The sequence below is a fragment of the Schistocerca gregaria genome, chromosome X, assembly GCF_023897955.1.
Source record: "Schistocerca gregaria isolate iqSchGreg1 chromosome X, iqSchGreg1.2, whole genome shotgun sequence".
Lineage (NCBI taxonomy): Eukaryota > Metazoa > Arthropoda > Insecta > Orthoptera > Acrididae > Schistocerca > Schistocerca gregaria.
The window spans coordinates 174,129,351-174,154,358 of record NC_064931.1 but is presented as its reverse complement, the minus strand read 5'-3'; the positions used below and the strand labels follow the sequence as shown (position 1 = coordinate 174,154,358).

Sequence of the window (25,008 nt, the reverse complement as noted above, 5' to 3'; positions counted from 1 at the left end):
CTGAATTAGTTCTTTTTGCATACGGCATTAATATTGTAATTAATCCAAGCATATGTACGGAAACAGAAGAAGTGGTAAACAAAGTGCTTAAAAGTATCATTAACTGGTTTTCTAAGAATGGTTTCACCCTCAATTTTAAAAAAAAAAAAAAAGGTACAACATATTGAGTTCTGCACATCTTGAGGTACTACACCAATGATAAAAGTAACACATGGTGAAAAAATAACAAATAGTATGGAAACTTCAATATTGATGAGAATTTAAATTGGAAAAAAACACATTCTGGAACCCCTAAAACAACTTAGTTCAGCCACACTGGAGCTTAGAATCATTGAAAATCTTGAGGAGAGACAAATCAATAAGTTAACATATTTGGCATAAGTTCATTCAATAATCCCATATGTAATAATGTTCAGGGGTACTCATCTTTACAGAAAAAGTCTTCATTGTGCAAAAATGTGCTGTAAGAATAATCTGTATTGCTTACCCATGATAATCTTGTAGACGTCTGTTTAAGGAGTTGGGCATTCTAATGACTGCTTCACAGTATATTTATTCACTCATCAACTTTGTTGTAAATAATCCACTACATTTCAAAAGGAACAATGTAGTACATAATTATAATACTAGAAGGAAAAATTACATTCATGACTCCACATTAATATTGTCTTTAGCTCAAAGGGGTTGCACAATGCTGCAAAAAAAAATTTTGGTCACTTATCTGGTAATATAATATAATGTCTTGGCACACAGCAAAGTAAAATTTGATAACAAACTGGGAAAGTTTCTTCTTGACAACTCTTCCTATTCCATAGATGAATTTCTATTACTGCAATGTGTAAAAGGTAGTGTGTAAGAAAAAAAACTTAGAAATGTTCAGAATGTAATTGTATGTACATGTAAAATTACTCATTCGACATCGTTATGATCTATCATACAAAATAATCCATGGAACACATAACTAAGTAACTAATCTAGAGCGCCATACCCACACCCTGACATCGAATCACCACATTGTGTACCATCATTTGTCACTCCGCACAGTTTTCCACTGTTCAATCATCCAATGTTTACGCTCCTTACACCAAGTGTGGGTCATTTGGTATTTACTGGCATGATGTGCGGCTTATGAGCAGCTGACCATGAAATCCAAATGTTCTCACCTCCCGCCTAACTGTCATAGTACTTACAGTGGATCCTGATGCAATTTGGAATTCCTGTGTAATGGTCTGGATAAATGTCTGCTTATTTCACATTATGACCGTCTTGAACTGTCAGAGGTCTCTGTCAGTCATCGGACGAGATTGGCCTGTATGCTTTTGTTTTATATGTGTCCCTTCACGTTTCCACTTCACTATCACATCAAAAACAGTGGACCTAGGGATATTTAGGAGTGTGGAATTCTAGCGGAGAGACATATGACACAAGTGACACACAATCACCTGACGATGTTTGAAGTTCGTGAGTTCTGCAGAGCACCCCGTTCTGTTCTCTCACGATGTCTAATGACTACTGAGGTTGCTGATATTGAGTACCTGACAATAGATGGCAGCATAATGCACCTAATATGAAAAACGTATATTTTCCATGTGTCCAGATATGTTCGCGTCCGCGCGCGCGCGCCCACACACATACACACACACACACACACACACACACACACACACACACACACACACACGGGCTATTTTACTTTGGAAGGTTACTCTCCAGTCACTACCTACATAGAGCTGTGAATATGATGGATACAGAGATAATGACTATGAAATGGAAATTCAACTAACATAATTTCATAGAGAGAAGGCTATGAGACATAAATGGCCCCTTGGTTTATGAAATATCTCTGGAGAAATGGTATAGCCCATGTGATTGGAAAAAAGGAGGCTTTTCGAAAGGGTTACAGAACATGAGAACAGAACTGTGTATCTGAGTCACAGACATTAACTTATTGTACAATAATGGTATTGTGCATTTTTTGAGGTTGAACAGTTCCCCAGTAAGAAATGATACAGTAGTGTCTTCACAGAAAATAACTGTTGTCCAGTACACATTATTTGATCACAAGGTCCAAACACCTGAACATAGCAGACTAAAACTTAGGTACGTTCGTGACTCCTGATAAGGCTTCTCAAGCCTTTTGATAGCTGAGACAACTTTTTGATTTAAACTGTTGTGAAACACAGGAAGACATGTTGATAATCCAAGTGCAAATATGAACTTCAGCATTGGAAAATATATTTTAGACAAAGCAGTAAGTATTTACTATTTATTTGTGTGGTTCATAAGCTAACCAAAGTTTTCTAATTGAAATCATTTTGAAACCTACTTGTACTGTGTGTGTAACCATTTAGTGTGGGTGACTATGATAAATGCATAAGGATGTAGTATCAAGTTTATGATGATGTTGATGAGAGTTACGTAAACAGATAATGGGGGAGAGAGGAAGAGAGAACATCCAGAAATATTATGCTACCACCTCCCCTCACATTGCTACACAAAGACTGTCAACATTTAAAATGCTTATCCTGCAGTTGAACACCACCATACCAGCATAGATTAACGCCCTTGATCATGGAAACAGTTGGTGAAAGATACCTGATATTGTAAAATTTAATCTTTCATGGCTGAGAATTTGACACTTATTAACATACACAGAAATTCGAGATGAATATGGTGGTTACACATTGCTCTAACTGTTTAATGCATAGTAATGCATCAATAAGAATTACAGAGAATGTAAATATATAGTTAAGAGGTGTTCTATATGACTCCTCATTTGTACACATACATTGTCTAAATGATAATCCATTTTATGCAATACGTTCTAAAGCACATGGAGTCACCAGTGTGAGTGCATTGGGAATGCAGATTTTCAGTTCTGGAATTATTTTTGGCAAATGAGGCACATACACATGGTCTTTCACATAACCCCATAAAAAGAAATCTGTGGTTGTCAGGTCCAGAGATCTAGGTTACCAAGGGCAGAACACCATGCCACCAGATCAACTATGACTGATGGAATGGTGTAGAATATGTTGGTTTAAAAATTTGGGAACTTGCGTACTTCAATGTGGCAGTGCTCCATCTTGCTGAAAGGTGGAATTTGTATCAAGCTGTAACATCAGCCATGACTCAATCATCTCTGGGTTAACATTTGTTGAAAAATGTAGACCAGTGAAGATAAATGGACCATGCAATTTTTCTAATAACACTGCACAAAAGATATTCAGTGAATCACACTGATGTTCAGATTCACATGATGGCTTTTCTGTACCCTGTATTTGGTGGTGTGTGGGTTAATCTAGCCACTTATGTAGAAGTTTGTCTCATCACTAAAAATGAGATATGCAGGAATGTTTTATTGCCCATGGCTTCCAGCATTTAAATAGCATAATTTGTACATTTGATCTTTATTTTGAGAACATGTCAAACCACTGTTTATGACATTTGTGGCCCCCTACTGGCATATTGCATGAATCTCTGTATGGACTACATTCAAATGAAAGGCAAACTCTTTAAACATTTTGTGCTGATACACATGGCTGGTTGGTACTTCTTCCTTTGCAGAAAGATCCTATTTCTTCAAACTGCCAATGCCATCTGCAAATGTTGTTGGCATTTGGAGATGCTTGACTTTTATCACTGATAAAATATTCTGTGCATTGTGATGACAGAACAACAATTGTTGGAGTCTAATATGCAGAAACCTTTCTGTACAGTAACTGCAATTCTCACTAATGACATGGAACTTTTCACTACTGCATTACCATGTATGTGCTGGTTTCTATTCAGTGTGCTCGAACAAAAATCAAAATTTTGTAGTTTCTTTTATATTCCCTACAGTTCTTATTGATGCATTGCAACACATTAAATAGTTATAGTTGTTTGTAGTTGCTACATTCATTTTGAACTGTCCTGTATTCTGGTTATTATACTGTGGTCAAATGAATTTTTGGAGATACTCAATGTTTTGTGTCCATATGCAGAGGTTATCTTAAAGGGGCAATTTAACTTCTTTAAAGGCTTGATTCACACTTTGGTCCACTTAGCTAGAGATGAAATACTGGGTTAATCCAAGAAATTTATTCAACCATAGCATAATTGCCTGTCATATTTTAACTAATGTGACCTAATCTCATTTGATTTAACATTCAAGATCAATCAAGGACATCGGTCACAGTTGTCAAGTATCAAGGAGGATCAATATGAAGCAGTGTAATGCAAAATGAACATGTAAATCTGGTTGAGAAGAAGATGTTTTATTGACTGATATTCACTGGAAATATCCTAATATAGTGTAATTAAGCCATAGTATTTTTAGAACTCTTCCCTAACCCATTCTTGAGTATTTTATATCAGTCTGAGACTTATCAAGCTAGATTGATGGAAAAGATAGAGAAAGTTCATGGAGATGTTTGTATTGTGCTACAGTTCTATTTAGTCAGAAAAAAAGCTTCACAAACATGCTCAAGAACCTCTAGTACAATATGCAGTAAAAAAAGTGGTGTATCAATGAATATAATCAATTTCTGAAAATATAACTGAATTGTATCGATGGAAAAATCTGCTCCATCTAGTGGCAGCAGGAGAAAACACATAAGAAAGGCATCAAAATTTGCAAGCTTTTGCAGCCAGTGACTCCTTCTTCTGGAAGAACAGTTGAAGGGAAAGGAAGAGGGGTGAAGGAAAAGATCTGGTGAGTTTTAGGGAGAGTCTGGAAAAGTCACCCAGAACCCTGGGTCAGGAGAGACTTGTTGGATGGTATTAGCAGGAATGACTGATTGTTGGAAACTGTACTGGATGAAATCTGAAAACCTGAGAGCTTACACATGGAAGACAGGGTAATATGCAAGCCAGAGATTACTGACTAACTATTATGCACAAGTTAATGAGAGTGGAAGCCTAAGTGCATTGTATGTGAAAGAGGTGGGGGATGAGAGATAATAAACAGGTTGGAAAATAAAATATATGGAAAACTAAATGAGAGCGAAGAAAGAAATAATTAATGAGAAGAATCACTGAGGCCAAAGAAAATAATGAAATGAAGGCCAGGTGGGAGACTTGAACCAAGGACATGTTGTAATGCCAATTCCCACTTGTCGAGTTCTGAGAAACTGGTGTCTGAGGGAAGAATCTAGGTGGCATGCAAGGTGAAACAGGCACAGAGATCATGACTGTCATGTTGCAGAGCATGCTAAGAAACAGGATATTGTGTGTTGCCAGTACAAGTGCTCTGCCTGTGAACTTTCAGTCTAACTGATACCTTGATGGTAGTCACGCTAATAGAAAAGGCTGAACAGTGCTGGTACATGACATGTGTCATTTAGCAGGTGTCTCTCCCTTTGATAGTATTTTTTTGCCAGTTACAGAGCTGGTATAGATGGAGATAGGAGGGTGCATAATGCAAGTCTTATAGTGGGGACAGTCATAGGATAAGGAAATGGTGTTACATGTCCTTGGTTCTCGCTACTCATCAGCCTTAATTTATATTAATTTTTTTGGTCTCAGTCTTTCTGCTCAGTAACTATTCCTTTCTTCACTCCTTTTAGTTTTCTGTATCTTTTATTTTCTGACCCATCTATTTTCCCCTACTCTCCATTTCCACTACATACAATAAAGTTAGCTTTCTGTTCTTATTAACTTGTGCACAATGTTTTTTCAGTAATCTCTGTCTTGCATATTAGCCTATATTTAATGTACTCTAAGGTTTTCAATCTTGTGTGGTGCAGTCCCTAATGATCAGTCTTTCCTTCTTATCCTGTCCAGTAAGCCTCCCCTGACACAGGGTTCTGAGTGACTTTTCCTAACTCTTCCCATTTCCTAAAACTCACCAGACATTTTCCTTAACCCTTTTTCCTTCCCCCTCAAACCTTCTGCCAGGAGAAGGAGCCACTATTTCCAAAGTTTTCAGATTTCAACACTCTTACATGTATTTTTCCCTGCCACCTCTCGGTGAGTAGTTTTTTTTATCCATCCAAAAAAAGTGGTGTGCTTCACCAAAGAGGTGGGGTGGATCATCAAAAAAATTGCTGCACTTTGTTTGATGACTTTGATGGTAAAAGTACAGAAACTCACGCTTGTTGAAAGTGTACTGAACATCATCTTCCCATACATGATTCATAATGGAATGGGGGATGGAGTATGATAGTACTGGTACCCTCTTAACAAATTTTATACTTTGTTGAGTGTGTGTGTGTCGGGGGGGGGGGGGGGGGGAGGGGGGGGGGGGGTCCTGGGTGTATGGAGTATTTTTAATATTTTGGAAGACAAATAGCACTTTGTAAGAAGCCACAAAAAAGTTCCAGTTTCTACCCAGTTAAGGACCATGTAATAGTGACTTTTAAATCATTTTCTTGAAAGAAAAACACCTGACTGCACTATATTTTTTCTTTTCCTTGAAAGCTGGAGAAGGCCACCCCCCTCCCTCACCTCACCTGCCACACCCCCAGATATGGGCACCCTTGTACCCTCTGCCACAGACACACTGAATAGTGGATTCTGATGTGCAGGTGTATTTAAAGAAAGCAAGATATCATTAGAGCTCGGAAAATTATAAGAGATAAAGTTACTGAATAATTTATGAGGTGCATAATGAAGATGAAGTATGGTAACTATGCTGTATGCATAAGATATAGTGTGCAGCTATGAATAATGTGCATTGTACTCACTGCTGCAGAGTGAAATATTCATACAGGATTTTGGAATTTAGTGTATGGCTTCAACATAGCAATTACCCTGTTTTCTTAAACATAAAGCCATATCTGGATAGTGTGATCATGCTAAAATGTGAAATTTTGGTATTAATTCTCTTTTTAAGAAATACTGTATGAGACATTGTGTGTTGTCAGAGCCAAAGTGTTAAACTAATGTCCAGAAAATTAAATGGGACTTACCTCATTTTTCTCAAATGATCTTCAAATAATGATGTTTTATTTATGAAATGCATCTCTTGAGTTAGTTGATAACCAATGAGCCATTCATTGAATAACATAGAAATGGGTTATATGCACAACTTACTCTCAGTAGCCTTAGAGAAAAAATTTACTTGTGACACATCAGATACACAGTTAAAAATAATTAGAAAATGTATGTAGCAGAACAAATAGTTTCACATCTCTTTTTAGTTTTTGGCACCATAATGTATTACAAACTTAGTTCCAAACAGGTACAGTCCTTTAATATTTTCCAAAATTGTATCTCCTCCACAGAAATAAGTTTTAAGTGTAGCTTTAGTTTATGTTCATGCCAACCCATTGGAAAGTTTAACTGTATATAATAATAGAACAAGATATACAGAATTTTTATGGTAAAATGTATATGAAAACACATTTTCTTTTTAAAAATTAGAAGAAATAGAATTTGTTTGATATTGAAGATGTATGTAGATGTGGAGTGCATTTGATGTACTGTACCAAAGATTATGAGTTTTATCTTGATTTTTTAAATCAGGGGTTCTTTCTTTTTCTTTGGATTGTTTGAAACAGTTCATAATATTTTACTTAAATAATGAACACAAGTATTATATCTTAGTAAGAGCATTGCTTCATGTCTGTCCTTGGGTATCATTTCAGAAATGAGGACATAAATTGAAGGGTTGAGTGTCTTATATATGTATAAAATCTAGGACACAAGCTGAATGGAAGAAGAAGCCACAGGTCTTCTGCCTCTATGGAACCATTCCCAAAATCTTCTTCTTAGTTGCTTGTCCTGTGAACAGACAATGCACAGTGTGCAAACAATTTACCTACTTGGAATACTATGAATGTAAGGTAAATTAAAGTATTATAAATTAATATTAATAATAAAAATTAACATCCTTTTTATGCATTTGATTAACTTAGACCACATACAGTGATTTACGATCACAGATCAACAATTAACTCAGTGGTTCCCAACATTTCTTAGACCATTGCTCCTGAGTGCAATCAGACATTAGCTAGTACCCCCTCCCCCCACTCCCCCTCCCACCATCTGTTGCCATCCCATCCCCCACATCATCAGTAACCTTAGCACCTAACTAAATTATAGAATGAAAGACTTTTCTTGGAATACTTTTATTTTTAAAATGATGAAAGATCAATGATATTTAGTTTGTGTGTGTGTGTGTGTGTGTGTGTGTGTTCTAGAACGAATGGTGAAGGAATTTATGGTGCATCAAAAGTGCTACCCACAATTCCTTCTCAGAAAGAGAGCTAATTATCCACAGCGAGGTTACACACTCATCACGAAACATGCTTCCCCTGTATTACTCCTCTCCTTTATGGCACTCGCTTGACCTGCTCACTGAATCCCCATTTAAAATAAAGCAAGTTCAGATGTGTGCATTATACTTACTGTTCATAAATCATTTCATTGCTGCACTCCCTACTTCTGAACTAGCAGAAACTGGACAACTTCAGGCTGTCACTGCTTTGTGTCTAACCACTCTAATAATAATCTGTGTACAACACCATAGTAGCCCTTATGTAGTTACTGCTGCGTCGTGCTGTCAATTAACTCATTTATCTGTTTCGAAGCAAGTAACAGAGCAATATCTAGATTGCTGCAGTTACCATCTACAACTTGGAATAGGCATTTTCTTGAGATATTTAGCATTTGTTACATATGTGTCTCACTTTTGTCGTAAGTGATGTACGGGACAAAGTACAACATATGTGTGTTGTGGATGAACTTTGTGAGGAATCTGCAACCTCCACCGCATTAATGCTACTAATTGAGAAAAAGTAATTACTGATAACTTATATAACCAGTAATAGAGTCTTACAAAATTGTGATAATAGTAATGATCTTTTGAAAATAATTTAGTTTCAAGATTGAAATGGAATTGAATTGTTTAGCTTTTACACAATAAAATACGGCTTAGAAAACAAATACAAAATATCAACACATTACTAGTAGAAAGGTGTGACATGTAGAATGCAATGCTGTTGGAGATGTAAAAACATGATGTCTTGTGTCTGTCACATATCTTTTGCTTTCTAACATATCAACAAAGTATCTCATTACATCAGTTTCGATCTCAAGTGCACGAGATAGAAAAGACCTCTTTAAATTAGTGTAAGCAGTTAAGTCAAGAAGAAAATAGGAGCTTTTTTAATGTTGTGATACAGAAGAATAATGATTATTAGATGGGCAGAACGAATAGGGAAATGCTGAGCAGAAATGTGGAGAAAAGGAATCTGTGGCACAACTTGACTAAAAGAGGGGATCAGTTGACAGCCACATTCTGAGACATCAAGAAATCATCAGTTTAGCTAAGATTTCCGAGGGAGACCAAGAGACAAGTACAGTAACCAGATTAAAATGGGTGTAGGTTGCAGTAGTAATTCAGGTATGAAGATACTTTGACAGGGTAGAGTAGCATTGAGTGCTGCATCAAAGCAGTCTTCAGATTGAAGACCAATACAATATATATATATGAGTGAGTGAGTGTGTGTGTTTTCTACTTGCTTGTTTAGTAAATTACATATAAATGATAATTCATTATTATGTAGTGAGTGTCTATTGATTCAGTATTTTTGTGGACACAGACATAAACATTTACACAATTATTACATTACATTTCTTACATAATCATGTGGCTCACAACCTGATTCAAGCCCTTGTAGTTCATTACAATGAAAAAATAGCAGAAGCGAAGAAAATCCATAGTGTGGGTTTGCAAATCCAGCTCTTATCATTAAGAAAGTACAGAGACATCAAAAATTCTGTATTAGGTATTATATGATCATTATGTTTAAGGTTATTTATGGAGCCTCATCATACATATATTGGAAATGAATGCATTATGTTTTATCTAAGAGGAGAAACATTTAATACTGATGGAAGGTCTTAATAATTTTTCTGTTAGTTCATTTTCCACCCAGCTGCCTGTACCTCCTGATATGCACTGTTGGATTTATACCTCCCTGTTTAAGACATCTCACACAAAGTATATCTGCTACGTTCAGAAGTAAAGCCTGGCTGTAGGCTCTGAAACTGTTTCTCTTATGTTCACAATGTTGAGATAAGCAGTGACATGCCATTTTTTTAGTCAATTCCATAAGCAGTTACTTGTCATTATTCATCAATATGATTCTGTTTCATTTATTTCCTTTGACTAAGATTACTGATGAGAGACTGAGTATTATTTTTTGATGCCCATAGACAATGGGATATGAAATGTGCCTCATATGCCTACACAACTGACACTACAGATGAGATAGTTATGTGAATATTCACTGTGAGATTCAACACTTTGAGTAAATTATCCACAAGGTTATTGATTGAGAAAATATGTAATTCTTTTTATTTCATAAGGACATAAAAGACCACGTAATTCTTCAGTTCTGAATGCACTGTTTAGTGACATGTACTGTCCAAAATCAAAGATCCTCTAATCAAAATTATAAAAAAAAGTAAACAGATTGATAGTGTGGTTTTAAGATTCTCTCTAGTCTACCATAACCTGCTATGATGATGGGACTGTCTAGTATCATTTGTATGATATTAGTTAAATATGAAGTACAACATTAGTATCTTTAATGAAACAATGTTTATGTTGTGTCAACACAGAATCTTGTCTCTTTAAATATATCAAAAGTACCCCACTGAGTGATATTTTATAATTTACATTTTTTCATCATGCAACATAGTATTGGTGATTTTTTTTTATGGGGATTAGGCCAAAGTCCAAGGCATATTTGTCTGACTAATATTTTGCCTTCCAATGCTGCAGACACTACCAGAAGTTATGACAACTCAGAAAGCACTTATCCGAATTCTTTAGTTTCTCTGGCAAAATCACTTATGAAATCAAATTATAATGTTAATGGAAAATCTTAGATTGAGTATGAACAGAGATGCAAAGGGGTGATCATCATTCTTCTTGAAAATGAAGTACAGAATGGCAGATACACACAAAGAAACTGGTGATGAGTCTTTTGGCTTTTTAAATCCCATTCCTTTCTGCTCACATGCTTACTTTTGGTGTTATATGACTGGAAGAACTGATTGTGAAAGCTGAGGAGATTATGATGCATAGAGCAGAAATGAAGGGACAACTCAGAGAGGGAAACAAAGGCAGTGGTAAATTGAATGTGAGTGAGAACATAGAAGAAATGAAACAAGCTGAAGAAACATTGAGCAGATGAATAAGAAAGTAAGTGCAAGGAGAATAACACTGGAGTGAGAGGCTAGCAAGAGTATGGTGCGTAGTTACAAAAGGAAAGGAAAGAAAAAATAAAGGAGGCTAGGAGAACAGTGGAAAGTGTGCAACAGGAAGAGGAGTGTAGGAATTGTCACATATATATCAACATCTACATACATATTCTGCAAGCCACCATATGGTCCATCGAAGAGGGTATCTTGTATCAGAGCTTATCCATTCCCTATCCGGTTCCAGTTGCAAATGAAGTGAGAGAAAAATGACTATCTATATGCTTCCATACTTGCTCTGATTTCTCTTATAATTTTTGAAGTCAGGGAGATTGGTTAGCTACAGACTATGTGGAGGTACCATAAGAGCAATTTTCACCTGCTGTTGTGGGGTTGATTCATGTGGCATGAGTCATGAACAAGCTGTTGAAATTACCAGTGCATTTATGATCAGAAAGCTCTGAAATTGGTTACCTGACAGGGGAATGGTCCAGTTTGACATGTTAGAACCTACCCTGCAATTTTTCTCACAGGCTGAATTCATGGAAAGAAATGAACTGTCAAAATTTTAGTTGCTACAGTGCACTACATATATCTTTTTTTAAAATGTTCAAGTTACTCATTTTTTGCCACACGAAGAACTACTTATAGCAGCAGTTTGTAAAGCGCTTTCTACCTAGCATGTAAGTCAGCAAATAAGCAGATACAGTCATTACAAGAGGAAGTAGCACCAGATAGTGGGAAGTCCCAAGGGCAGACACAAGAATTTTAAGCACTTTAACCACAACAGAAATGTCTGAAGGAATTAATTTTTTGATTAACTTGCAGTTCATATCAACAGCTTAACTGCTGCAGATGTAATTCTTACACAAGTGACTAGCAGAGGAAAGAAAGTCAAGGCACTGTATCATGTTACATTACAGATTACTTCCATCAGTCGGGACTTTAATTTATTGGACATTAAATATTTTATAACAATTCTTGTACCACTGTTCTTATGATAATTTTTAATAATGTATATTTTGCTGATAATGAAAGAGTTCCTTGTTTGTTCTCTGTAGTCATCACAAAAATGTCTACTGGATGATGAAATCAAACATTTTCCTTACACCAGGAACACCTGACAAAAGAAAAATTAATGCATTCAGGCACCTCACAATAATTACTAGCTTTAAATAGACATAACTGGAATGGAGTAAGAAACAGTTGTAGTCATCGTACTGCATACTAAACAGCATACCAGGCATACTTGATCAAATTTGTAAACTGTGGCAGTGCAAACTGACATTGTGGAAAGGACTGAAGTTTAATACTACTACCTGAAATGACAAAGAGCTAATTGAAATTATAATGTCCAACAATTTCCTAAGAAATGTTTTAAATCACACATAGCATTAGTTCCAGATGGAATCCAAATTATATTAACAGCCTTTTTATCATCCTCCTAGATGCAGATCATCCAGGCCAAGAGTGCAGCAACAGTAGGGATTTATATTCTGCAAATTATAGGAAGACATTTGGATGTAACATTAAAAATCATTCTCTCCCATTTTTCTAGATTTTGATACACCAGTTACAATATTTTTGTAAGTAAATAGTCCTTTTTTAAATTTTTGGTCCTAATTTGCCTTAATGTTCTTGAAGACAGATATAAAGCTGTGGAAACAGTAATCCACTGATACTTAGGACTGGTATCATTGTTATGTACATGTCACAACATTCATCAACTGCACAAATGACTCTGTCTTTTTTCGCTCAAAATGTTTAATGTAGACAGTATCTTAGGATGGGTGTAGGCCAGAAGTGAGCAAATGGTTTATTGAGCAGATAAAGCCTGGAAAAATGTACTTGTGGCAAGGCACTGTGGTTTTGAAGAAATGAGGAGAATTTATCTTCCTATTTGAGTCAGGTCATAAACCTGTCAGCAATGTGTCTTAACCAGTTGAGTGGTTCAAGATTTCGTTTGGTTAGGAAGAGATATTTGATAAATGTATTCACTTATGAGGTTGCAATATGGAAGCCTATTGGGCATACGAATTTTCATAAATCACAGTGATTCACTTGCAACAGAATACTCTTTTTTTAACAGCATACAGATATTTTTAATAGAAGGGAGAAAGATTAGTATTAAAGTCTTAATTATGGTGGATCGAACAGAGATGTAGCGCTAACACAGTTGGAAAAGTACATGGGAATGATATGACTACAACCTATCAAAGTGACTTCATAAAATCATGGAAAATCTAAAACACATTGTGGAAATTAAGACTTATTTTTAACACTATTGGATATGAATCTAGTGCCATCAACACTGTTTCACCTTGTTTGATTAAACTGATTTCCTGCCAGCTCACAAGCCAGTTTATGGAAAAATGTTGCAAACAGGAAAATGGAAAAAAAATGTGTGTGCAGTTGTCAGGTATGCATTGGAAAATAATTTCTTTAAAAATAGACTGTTAGCTTTCAGACCATTTCCAAGAATGAAAGAGTACTGAGAAAACTGAAACCAGATAGCTTTTGTGTAAATTCAGGGAAACACAAAGGCTAACTAATACAAGTAGAATGATTTAAATAACCAGTAAACTAAAGAGGTAGTAGTATCACATCTCAAAGAATGACCTGAAACATTTTGCTCTATGGAGGAGCATGTAGAAAAACTGTTGCTCATGCTTAGAAGAATAGTTGACCTAGCACTAGAAAGATATATACCAATAGAACAGTTCACCATTGGATGGGCCAACCATTGTATACAGTCTTTGTGAAGTAACTTCTAAGGAAACAGCAACTACTGCAGAATAAAAGTAAAACAAATAATAAGGCTATAGGTCAACAGATGATAAGTGAAAAACATTTGACTGTCACAAGGGCAATGTTTGAAGCCTGTAATGGCTGCACTATGTGATCAAAAGTATCCAGACACCCCCAAAAACATATGTTTTTCACATTAGGTGCATTTTGCTGCGACCTACTGCCGTTTATTCCATATCAGCAGCCTCAGCAGTCATTAGACATCATGAGAGAGCAGAATCGGATGCTCTGTGGAACTCACAGACTTCTAACGTGATCGGGTGATTGGGTGTCACTTGTGTCATATGTCTGTACATGAGAATTCCACACTCCTAAACATCCCTAGGACCACTGTTTCCAATGTGACAGTGAAGTGAAAATGTGAAGGAACACATACAACACAAAATCATGCACGCTGACCTCGTCTGTTGACTGACAGAGACTGCCGACAGTTGAAGAGGGTCGTAATGTGTAATAGGCAGACATCTATCCAGACCATCACACAGATATTCTAAATAGCATAAAGGTCCACTGCAAATACTATGACGGTTGAGCAGGAGGTCATAAAACTTGGATTTCATGGTCAAGCAGCTGCTCATAAGCCACACATCATGCCGGTAAATGCCAGATGATGCCTCGCCTGGTGTAAGGAGCATAAACATTGGATGTCTGAACAGTGGAAAAATGTTGTGTGGAGTGACGAACCATGGTACACAATGTGGCAATCCAATGGCAGGGTGTGGGTATGGTGAATACCCAGTGAACGTCATCTGCCAGCATGTTTTGTGCCAACAGTAAAATTTGGAGGCAGTGGTGTTATAGTGTGGTCGTGTTTTCCGTGAAGGGGGCTTGCACCCATTGTTGTTTTGCATGGCACTATCACAGCACAGTCCTACATTGATGTTTTAAGCAACTTTTTGCTTCCCACTGTTGAAGAGCAATCTGGGGTTGTTGAATGCATCTTTCAACACGATTGAGCACATGTTCATAATGCACGACCTGTGGCGGAGTGGTTACATGACAATAACATCCCTGTAATGGACTGGCATGCAGAGAGTCCTGACCTGAATCCTATAGGACACTTTTGGGATGTTTTGGAATGCTGACTTCATGCCAGGTCTCACCAACCAACATCAATACCTCTCCTCAGTGCAGCACTCCATGAAGAATGGGCTGCCATTCCCCAAGAAACCTTCCAGCACCTGACTGAATACATGCCTGTGAGAGTGGAAGCTGTCATCAAGGCTAAGTGTGGGCCAACACCACACTGAATTCCAGCATTACGAATGGAGGATGCCACAAACTTGTAAGTCATTTTCAGCCAAGTGTCCAGATACTCTTCAGTCTGGAACCGCAGGTTCGAATCCTGCCTCGGGGATGGATGTGTGTGATGACCTTAGGTTAGTTAGGTTTAAGTAGTTCTAAATCCAGGGGACTGATGACCTCAGATGTTAAGTCCCATAGTGCTCAGAGCCATTTGAACCATTTTTTTACGGATACTTTTGATCACATACTGCATCGTAAGACCTCCCACAAACCCAAAGAAATTGTGGCCACCTGTAAAGGCTGTCAGTGAAACCCAAGTTAGTGCCCATTCACTTGTGGAGGACATTGGAACAGAAACTGGGATATCAAAGTGACAGCTAAAATGCTGGACTGTATTTTTAAATGTGAATCTTCAGGTTTTGGCGGCGCAAAGACTGTTCCATTAAGTTTCAGGTGTGCAGCCGCATGCGCAGTCCCGCGGTACATGAGTATAAAGGGACAAAGTGAGCACTGGAGCGGCAGTCTTGCAGCTCACTCTGAAGAAGGCTGAACATTATACAGCCAAAATATTAGAAGGAGAAGGAGATTTCTTGCAACTGCACACCCAAAACTTAATGGAACTGTGTTTTCAAATGTCCTTTAAAATAATGATCAAGAGTAATTCCATAGTTTAATTCTTGCAATACAGATAACTGAAATAGATATTAGTGTCACAAGTGAAACTGCTGAAATAATGAAAACTGAAAATGGCACAATGTCTGATGAAATCACAGTAAAATGCTATACAAAATTTGCAGCTCTTTTAACCACAGTATATCATAGATCCCTGAAACAATGAATTGTTCCTGGTGGCTGGAGGAAAGTAAAGGTGGTTCATCTACTAGAATGGTAGCAGAAATGAGCCACAAAACTACTGTTCAATATTACTGACATCCATATTTTGTATAATCCTGAAACATACACTCCTGGAAATTGAAATAAGAACACCGTGAATTCATTGTCCCAGGAAGGGGAAACTTTATTGACACATTCCTGGGGTCAGATACATCACATGATCACACTGACAGAACCACAGGCACATAGACACAGGCAACAGAGCATGCACAATTTCGGCACTAGTACAGTGTATATCCACCTTTCGCAGCAATGCAGGCTGCTATTCTCCCATGGAGACGATCGTAGAGATGCTGGATGTAGTCCTGTGGAACGGCTTGCCATGCCATTTCCACCTGGCGCCTCAGTTGGACCAGCGTTCGTGCTGGACGTGCAGACCGCGTGAGACGACGCTTCATCCAGTCCCAAACATGCTCAATGGGGGACAGATCCGGAGATCTTGCTGGCCAGGATAGTTGACTTACACCTTCTAGAGCACGTTGGGTGGCACGGGATACATGCGGACGTGCATTGTCCTGTTGGAACAGCAAGTTCCGTTGCCAGTCTAGGAATGGTAGAACGATGGGTTCGATGACGGTTTGGATGTACCGTGCACTATTCAGTGTCCCCTCGATGATCACCAGAGGTGTACGGCCAGTGGTAGGAGATCGCTCCCCACAACATGAGGCCGAGTGTTGGCCCTGTGTGCCTCGGTCGTATGCAGTCCTGATTGTGGCACTCACCTGCACGGCGCCAAACATGCATACGACCATCATTGGCACCAAGGCAGAAGCGACTCTCATCGCTGAAGACGACACGTCTCCATTCGTCCCTCCATTCACGCCTGTCGCGACACCACTGGAGGCGGGCTGCACGATGTTGGGGCGTGAGCGGAAGACGGCCTAACGGTGTGCGGGACCGTAGCCCAGCTTCATGGAGACGGTTGCGAATGGTCCCCGCCGATACCCCAGGAGCAACAGTGTCCCTAATTTGCTGGGAAGTGGCGGTGCGGTCCCCTACGGCACTGCGTAGGATCCTACGGTCTTGGCGTGCATCCGTGCGTCGCTGCGGTCCGGTCCCAGGTCGACGGGCATGTGCACCTTCCGCCGACCACTGGCGACAACATCGACGTACTGTGGAGACCTCACGCCCCACGTGTTGAGCAATTCGGCGGTACGTCCACCCGGCCTTCCGCATGCCCACTATACGCCCTCGCTCAAAGTCCGTCAACTGCACATACGGTTCACTTCCACGCTGTCGCGGCATGCTACCAGTGTTAAAGACTGCGATGGAGCTCCGTATGCCACGGCAAACTGGCTGACACTGACGGCGGCGGTGCACAAATGCTGCGCAGCTAGCGCCATTCGACGGCCAACACCGCGGTTCCTGGTGTGTCCGCTGTGCCGTGCGTGTGATCATTGCTTGTACAGCCCTCTCGCAGTGTCCGGAGCAAGTATGGTGGGTCTGACACACCGGTGTCAATGTGTTCTTTTTTCCATTTCCAGGAGTGTATTATGAGTTCAAACATAACGTATCTTGAACAAAATGAGTTCCACTATGTAAACTAGCATGGATTCCAAAACTATCAGATACGTGAAACATAACTTGTGGTTTTCTCATGTGACATGCTGAAAGGCAGGGATCAAGTCAGCCAGGTGAATGGAGTATTTTTTTATTTTTGAAAATCATTTGACTCAGTAACACATCATAACTTCTTTATAAAATTCAGTTGTATGGGGTATAAAAAATGTGACTGGATTGAGGATTTCTTGGTACAGATGCAGCATGTTATCTTGGATGGAGAGCCATTGATAGTTGTAGAAATAACTGCAGCCATGTCCCAGGGAAGTATGTTGAAACGATTGCAGTTCCTGTTGTATATCAGTGACCTGACAGACAATGCTCATAATAATCTGAGATATTTAAGAATATAAATAAATATATGAAGAACATCATGATTTACCACCAAGAGCTGCTGATAAAGTTGCTTTATTGATCAAACAGTTTCAGTCCTAAAATAAATAAATAAATAAATAACACATTTACAGCAACATACTATGCAATATAAATTTGATGGCACCACATTATGAAATCCATGTATTCATCACTGTTGTGAAATGGACATATAAATTCGAATGTAAATCATAAAAGTGACCCTTATTTCAACAAGATGTTGTTCATGCAAGATGAAGCTCAACCCCATTGAAGCAGGAGAGTGTTTAATTTCTTGGAGGATTACTTTGTGGACCACATTCTGGCTCTGGGGTACCCAGAGGCCACTGGTATGAACCTTGATTGGCTGACATATTCTCCAGATCTGAACACATGTGACTCCTTTAAAACAAAATGGACAGCAATAACTCCAGAGCCATTGTTGAGCTGAAAACAGCCATTCAACAGGTCATCGATGGCATTGACATTTCGACACTTCAACAGGTCATGCAGGATTTCACTATTCATCTGTGCATCATCGCCAATGATGGCAGGCATATCAAACATGTCATTACCTAAATCCCAGTATCTGTAGTGACATTTATATGTTGAATAAAGTGTGTGCACATCATAGTTTGTATAACTAATTTATGTTTTTTTCATGTAGTTCAATAATTTAGTTCAATAATTCTCACCCTGTATGTATAATGGAGCACCATAAAAAAAAAAAAAAAAAAAAAAAAAAAAAAAAACTGCAGAAGTATTCAGTCAGATCTTGATAAGATTTCAAACTGGTGTGAAAATTGATAACTTGTATAAATCTTCAGAGAGGTAGAGTTAGGAACAATAAACAAATATATAGAGCTCTATGACTACAATATCAGTTATTTACAGTTGGAATCAGTCAAGACATAAAAGTACATAGGCATACTAATTTCTGGATATATGAACTGGGGTGATCACATACACTCAATCATACATAAATCAGGTGCCAGACCTTGGGTCTATGCCAGGTTGTTGAGAGAATGCAACCAGTCTACAAAGAATATTGCTAGTATGCATGGGATCCATACAAAATAGGGAATGTAGATCATATACAACAAAGTGCAGTATGAATGGTCACAGGTTTGTCTGACCAATCTATCCAGTATCTATCATCAGAAACCCTACTTTCAAAATTTCAAGAACCAGTTATTAAGTGAGGAAATTAGTAATATACTACAGCTACTATGTATCACTCCTATAAGAACTATGAAGACAAGATTACCCTAATTGCAATGTGCATGGAGGCATTTAAGAAGTTATTTTTCCCACCCTTGATATACAGATAAAACCAAAAGATAATATAGTATGTGGTACGATGTGAAATATACTGTGCCAAGCACTTCACAATGGTCTGTAGAATATGGATGTAGATGTAAAAGTATAAATAGTTTTACTTCTGAACAGTGGACAACAATGATAATTCAGTGTTTTAGTTTAGTGTGTTGAATTTGGTATAGAGGAATATTGCAGTTTACAGTGTACAACAATTATGGAAATTCCTGGATGGAACAAAACATAAAATTAGGAAAAGGCGACCACTCACCTTTAGCCCATCAATGCATGAAGCTCAGAAACTTAATAGGAGACAGCATTTGCACTAGCTTTTGGGCACTATCTCTTTTTTAGCAGTAGCACACACATTCACACACACAACCACACAAACCATACAGGCACCCAAACAGTGGCCATGGGAGTGTGTGTTTAAGTGTTTGTGTGGTTGTGTGTGTGAATGTGTGTACTATTGATTGAAAAATTGTTAGTGCTCAAAAACTAGTGTGAACGCTGTTTCCTGTTATGCGCTACTGTGCTTCACACATTGATCTGCTATAGGTAAGTGACTCCCTTTCTCTTATTTTAAGATTACAGTGTTCTCTATTCTAACAAATACTTTCATATAATCAGTCTTATTTTCAAAACCTCAATCAATAACTGCTGGGAAATTTTGACTCAGATGAATATGGGATCAGTTGTTCATAAACAACAGATTAACATGACATCTAGCATTTCATATTTCTAGAATATGTAGAGTTGCGCCAGATGTATGAAATATGAATGAACAATCATGAGGAAATTTGCATTTAGTACTATGTACAATAGTAATTTGATGAACAGTTTCTTGTACTCAAATATTTCTGGAATACCTCAAGTTACACATTTGCAAATAATGCTAAAATGTTAAATCACTTAAATAAACAACTAAAAGTTTCTAATTAATTACTTCAGAGGATATGAACAACCAGAATATTTATAATGGTATGAACATAAGCGCCATTCAGTATCCACTAAAATTATTTGAACTACCAGTACCACTGGTAATTAAACCTTTATGTAAATGTAATGGGTTTTATAAAAGCCATAGTGGATAAAAATTGTTTCAAATCAAAAGGGGGAAATAACAAAAAAGCTACTATTCTTAAATCACATATTTGCAATGTAGCACATATATTATAAAACAGATAATGAATACTAATGCAATGAATGGAACACAGAAGGGAGAATGGGCACATTCTGTAAAATATATCTGGGAAAACAAAACATGGTGACCTGCAGCTCTTGCCTTTACTGTATAGGCTAGCTTTGTATTGACATGTATAGTGAGTGACTCATCTATTATTCCATCTGTGTTTTCTTACTATGAGAATGAAACTGATAAATGTAGACCAAAGTACTCAAAATTAGTCAAAAATCAAATAAATTTGAAAAATGCTTCTGCTTGCAAGGATTTAGCAAAGACAGTCATGTGCAAAAACATGAAACAGATGCTACATTTCATAAACAGGTGTTCATTCATCCTTCAAGAAAAACAAAGAGGATATACGAAATGAGACTGTCCAGGAATTTAGTATGAACAATGGACCTGGCCAAACTTGACTGGCTTGAGTCCCTCAATGATACAGTTATCTGTACCGAAGGTGTAACCACAATGGAAGGGTATCTGTGGAGAGGCCAGATTAACTTATGGTTGCTGAAGAGGGAGAGCACTCTTTTAGTAGTTGCAGGGGAAAAAGTTCAGATGTTTAACTTATTTGGTCTTTAAATGTTAATCAACATGGCCTTCCTGTGCTAGTACTGTGATTAGCTGAAAGCAACAGAAAACTAGAGCCATTACTTTTCCTGATGGCATGTAGTTCTTCTGTGTGGTTAAACAATGATGGCATCCTGTTGTGTAAAATATTTTGAAAGTAAAATAGTCATTCATTTGGATCTCTGGGCGAGGACTCCTGAAGGGGTATGGTCATCAGGAAAAACAAAACTGGCATTCTATATGCCAGAAAGTAAAATGTTATATACCGTAATCAGGTAAAGAAATAAGAGAATTTAAAAAGTGAAACAGATAAGTTGAATTGAGTTATAGTGGGAATTAGTGAAATGTGTTGTCAGAATGAACGAGACTTATGGTCATGTGAGTACAGGTCATAAAAATAAAATCAAATTTGGATAATGTAGGAATAGTTCTAATAAGGAATAAAAAACAGGACTGTGGCTAAGCTTCTATGAACAGCATAGTGAATACATTAAAGTAGGCAAGATACACATAAAAAGACTGAAAGAATGTACGGCGAGAAAAAAAAATTCAGATAATTAACAGAGGGGAAAATTCAATTGTAATGAGGGACTGGATTTAGATAGTAGGATAAAGAAGAAAAGGAAAAATAATAGGAGGCTATGGACCCTGGGAAAGGGATAAAAAAGAGACCTGTCAGGTAGAATTCCACACAGAGCATAACATTATCACTGCTGAAACAGGGTTTAAGAATCATGTATGAAGGTTGTATACATGGACGAGATATGGAGATGCTGGAAGAGTTCTGATTATGTACTGGTAAGGCAGAGATTTTAAAACCAGATTTTAAACTGAGAGACATTTTCTGGAGCAGATGTGTTGTCTGAGCTAAATTTATTGATTATGAATTGTAAGTTAAAATGGTAGGAAATAAAGGAGAAGGGACCTGAATAAATGGAAAGAACAAGAGATTGATGACAGTTTCAGAGGAAGCATTAGGCACTATTTGACCAGAAAATGGGAAGTGGATACAGTGGAAGCAAATGGGTAATTTTGAGATACGAAATAGTGAAGGTAACAGAGGATGAAATAGGTGAAAAGATGAGGCCAAATGGAAATCATTTGATAACACAGGAAATACTGAATTTTACTGACAAAAGAGAAAACAAAAATGAAACAAATAAAACAAACAAATGGGAATACAAACATCTAAAAAATGAGATTGACAGAAAGTGCAAAATGGCTAAGCAGGAATAGCTAGACGACAAATGCAAGGTTGTAGAAGCATGTATAACTAGGGGAAAAATAGATACCACCTATAGGAAGATTAAAGAGACTTTTGGAGAAAAGAGAAACAACTGTATGAATATCGAGAGCTCAGATGGAAACCAGTGTTAAGCAAAGAAAGGAAAGTGGAAAGGTGGAAGAAATACAGGTTTTTTTTAAAAAAAAAAGGTATTTCATATTTTGAGATATCGTAGTATGGTTCCAAACAAGACAAAAATGTCCAATAAACATGTACCCAAAAATGCATACCTTAAGAGCTATGACCACTTATCCAACTTCACTACTGTGAAACACATCTCTTCTAGTGCAAGCTCTTTGCTATTACGAATGACCTACACAATTTAGTAACCAAATGAGGACACATTCCTCTGTTATTCTCAATTGATACAGTATGTAGTAAACATCCTTTAGTGTTGTTCAACTGTAAACTGTATTCAAAGTTCTGGCTAAGTGCAGCACATACATTAATTCTAATGGAAACGTTTTGTGTTTTGACATAATAGGGCTTCCATTATGCTGTTAAGTGCAAAGACAAAACCACAATGCAAAAACATTTCACAGACTCTGACTTTCAGCTTATGGACTTAAACCAATAAAATATTATGTCACAGCAATCAACAAGATGTAGTTGTCCATGAATATGTAAGAGACCTACAAGTGTTTCTGGCTAAAATAAACTATTATGGGTGCTTCATTGCAAACCTAGCTGACCTCTCTTACCCACTGAATCAGATATGACACCAGGATGCACTTTTTGCATGGTCACCTTGCTGTCAGGTTATATTAAGTGGGCACTGCACTTGACAACATACGGCCATTGTCAGCCCCTGTCAGTAATGACTAATGCATCCCCCCACAATATAAGCATGGCCCTGTCCCAGAAATACCTTGACAGCATAGAACTTAATCCACCTACCAGCAACACTACTCTCAAATATAAAAAGAAGCCCTTCTTATCATCTATGCAGTCCACAAATTTAAATTATTCTCTTATGGACAGAAACAGCAACACTGCTCTCAAATATAAAAGGAGGCCCTTGTTATCATCTATGCAGTCCACAAATTTAAATTATTCTCTTATGGACAGAAATTTCATTTCATCTATGGCCACTATCCATTATTCACCATCTCTGGACCTAAACATTGCTTGCCAGACCAGATAGCCCATCACCACCAACACTGCTGTACTTATCTAATTTTCACTAATCTATCCATTGTTTGACAGTGATGTTATGTATTAATGTTGACACACATTCCCGATTCACCATGGAACCTGACCCAGCTTTTGATCAACACAAACAAGTGTGATTCAGACCTGGATTTGGCCATTTCAGCTGATCACTTAACATCACATGACTCTACAGCTGCACCTGATGTTATGCCACCTCAATCATTTTGTGCAACATGGGTAGGTGGAAAAACACCATAGCCCAAATTAATGCCCCTATTGGTGATGGTGAAATCAAACACAGCTAATCAAAGGGGTTCTTTTCTGGATCTCAGACATAGGCCACTGTTGCATTCTGATTCCTTCTTCTACTGGGCACTGAGTGCCGCATACTGCCCATTGGGGCAAATCCTGGATGGGAAGTTCAGTGCAACAACATGTGTTGTGGACCAATATTGACTCTGACATCACTGACCTTGTCCATCAATGTTCTGCTGGTCAGGCCAAACAGTCTCCAACAGTACTCTCCCTGGCCTGATTCTGTGGAGCCATGGGTGCACATCCACCTGTATTTCAGTGACTTCCTTTTGGTGTTCCACAAATCCTACATCAGTTCTGCCACTACTATCACAGCCTTGGAAAAAATCTTTGTCCTTGAAGGCAGCCCATGCACTTTGGTTTCAGGTAGTGGTATGGCATTCACCTCCCATGACTAGAACAGTTTTGAACCCATAATGGCATTCAACACTTTAATACCCTACCCTTTCCCCTTGGCTCCAATAGTCACTTTGTCCACACCATCAGGACCCAGCTATGAAAGTACATGATATACGACATTGCAACTAACACCATAGGTAGTTTTCTAGCAGATTGAGGACCACTCTGATTGAAGGCCACAGACTGTCTGAGTGTCTTCATGGTTGCCCTCACAACACTCTTTTGGAGATGTTGTGCTAGTTACCAGTGCATGTCACCACTGACGCAGGTTTTTTGATATGGTCCTATGAGTTTGAACATTACCCAGCCTGGATCTGTGAGATAATATCTCCCCACCATGGGTGCATGATGTACACAGTAGCCTCTGGCCACAGCCTTCTGTGATGCCAACAAAACCAACTTTATCTCTGCCATCATGGTTAACAGCCATCTGCTTCTCCATCCGGGTGGATCCTCCAGTCCCATGGCAGCTCGTGCAACTTCCATTGAGTCTCATCCTGTCGTGGCCTTCCACTGCAATGTCCATGGGCATCCCTCTGCTGACCCTTCCTGGTGGTGGCTCTGGTAATCACTTCTGGGGTAGGAGGGGGTAGAGAGGGATGTAGTGGTGCCATCCGATATCACTATGGACACCTATTAACATGACATAAGTGTCAATCACCATGGCACCAATACCCAAACAGCACTTGTCACCAGGAATGCCCTCTCATGATGCCACAGCTCCCAGAATCCAGCTAATAAACCTGCCCAGGGCTGGTCTGGGGCAATGTTGATACAGTGGAAGTGTGCACCA

The 25,008-nt window shown here is 38.2% G+C and overlaps 1 protein-coding gene across 1 annotated transcript in view; it reads right to left on the bottom strand.

Annotated features, from left to right (window-relative positions):
* Positions 1-7,033: 7,033 nt before the first annotated feature.
* LOC126298975 (uncharacterized) overlaps positions 7,034-25,008 on the bottom strand; it is a 974,877-nt gene continuing 956,902 nt past the window's right edge. Inside the window, exon 23 of the mRNA XM_049990596.1 lies at positions 7,034-7,707. Within this exon, the coding sequence (XP_049846553.1) occupies positions 7,695-7,707 (13 nt within the window). The 3' untranslated portion in view covers positions 7,034-7,694. The remainder of the gene's footprint in view (positions 7,708-25,008) is intronic.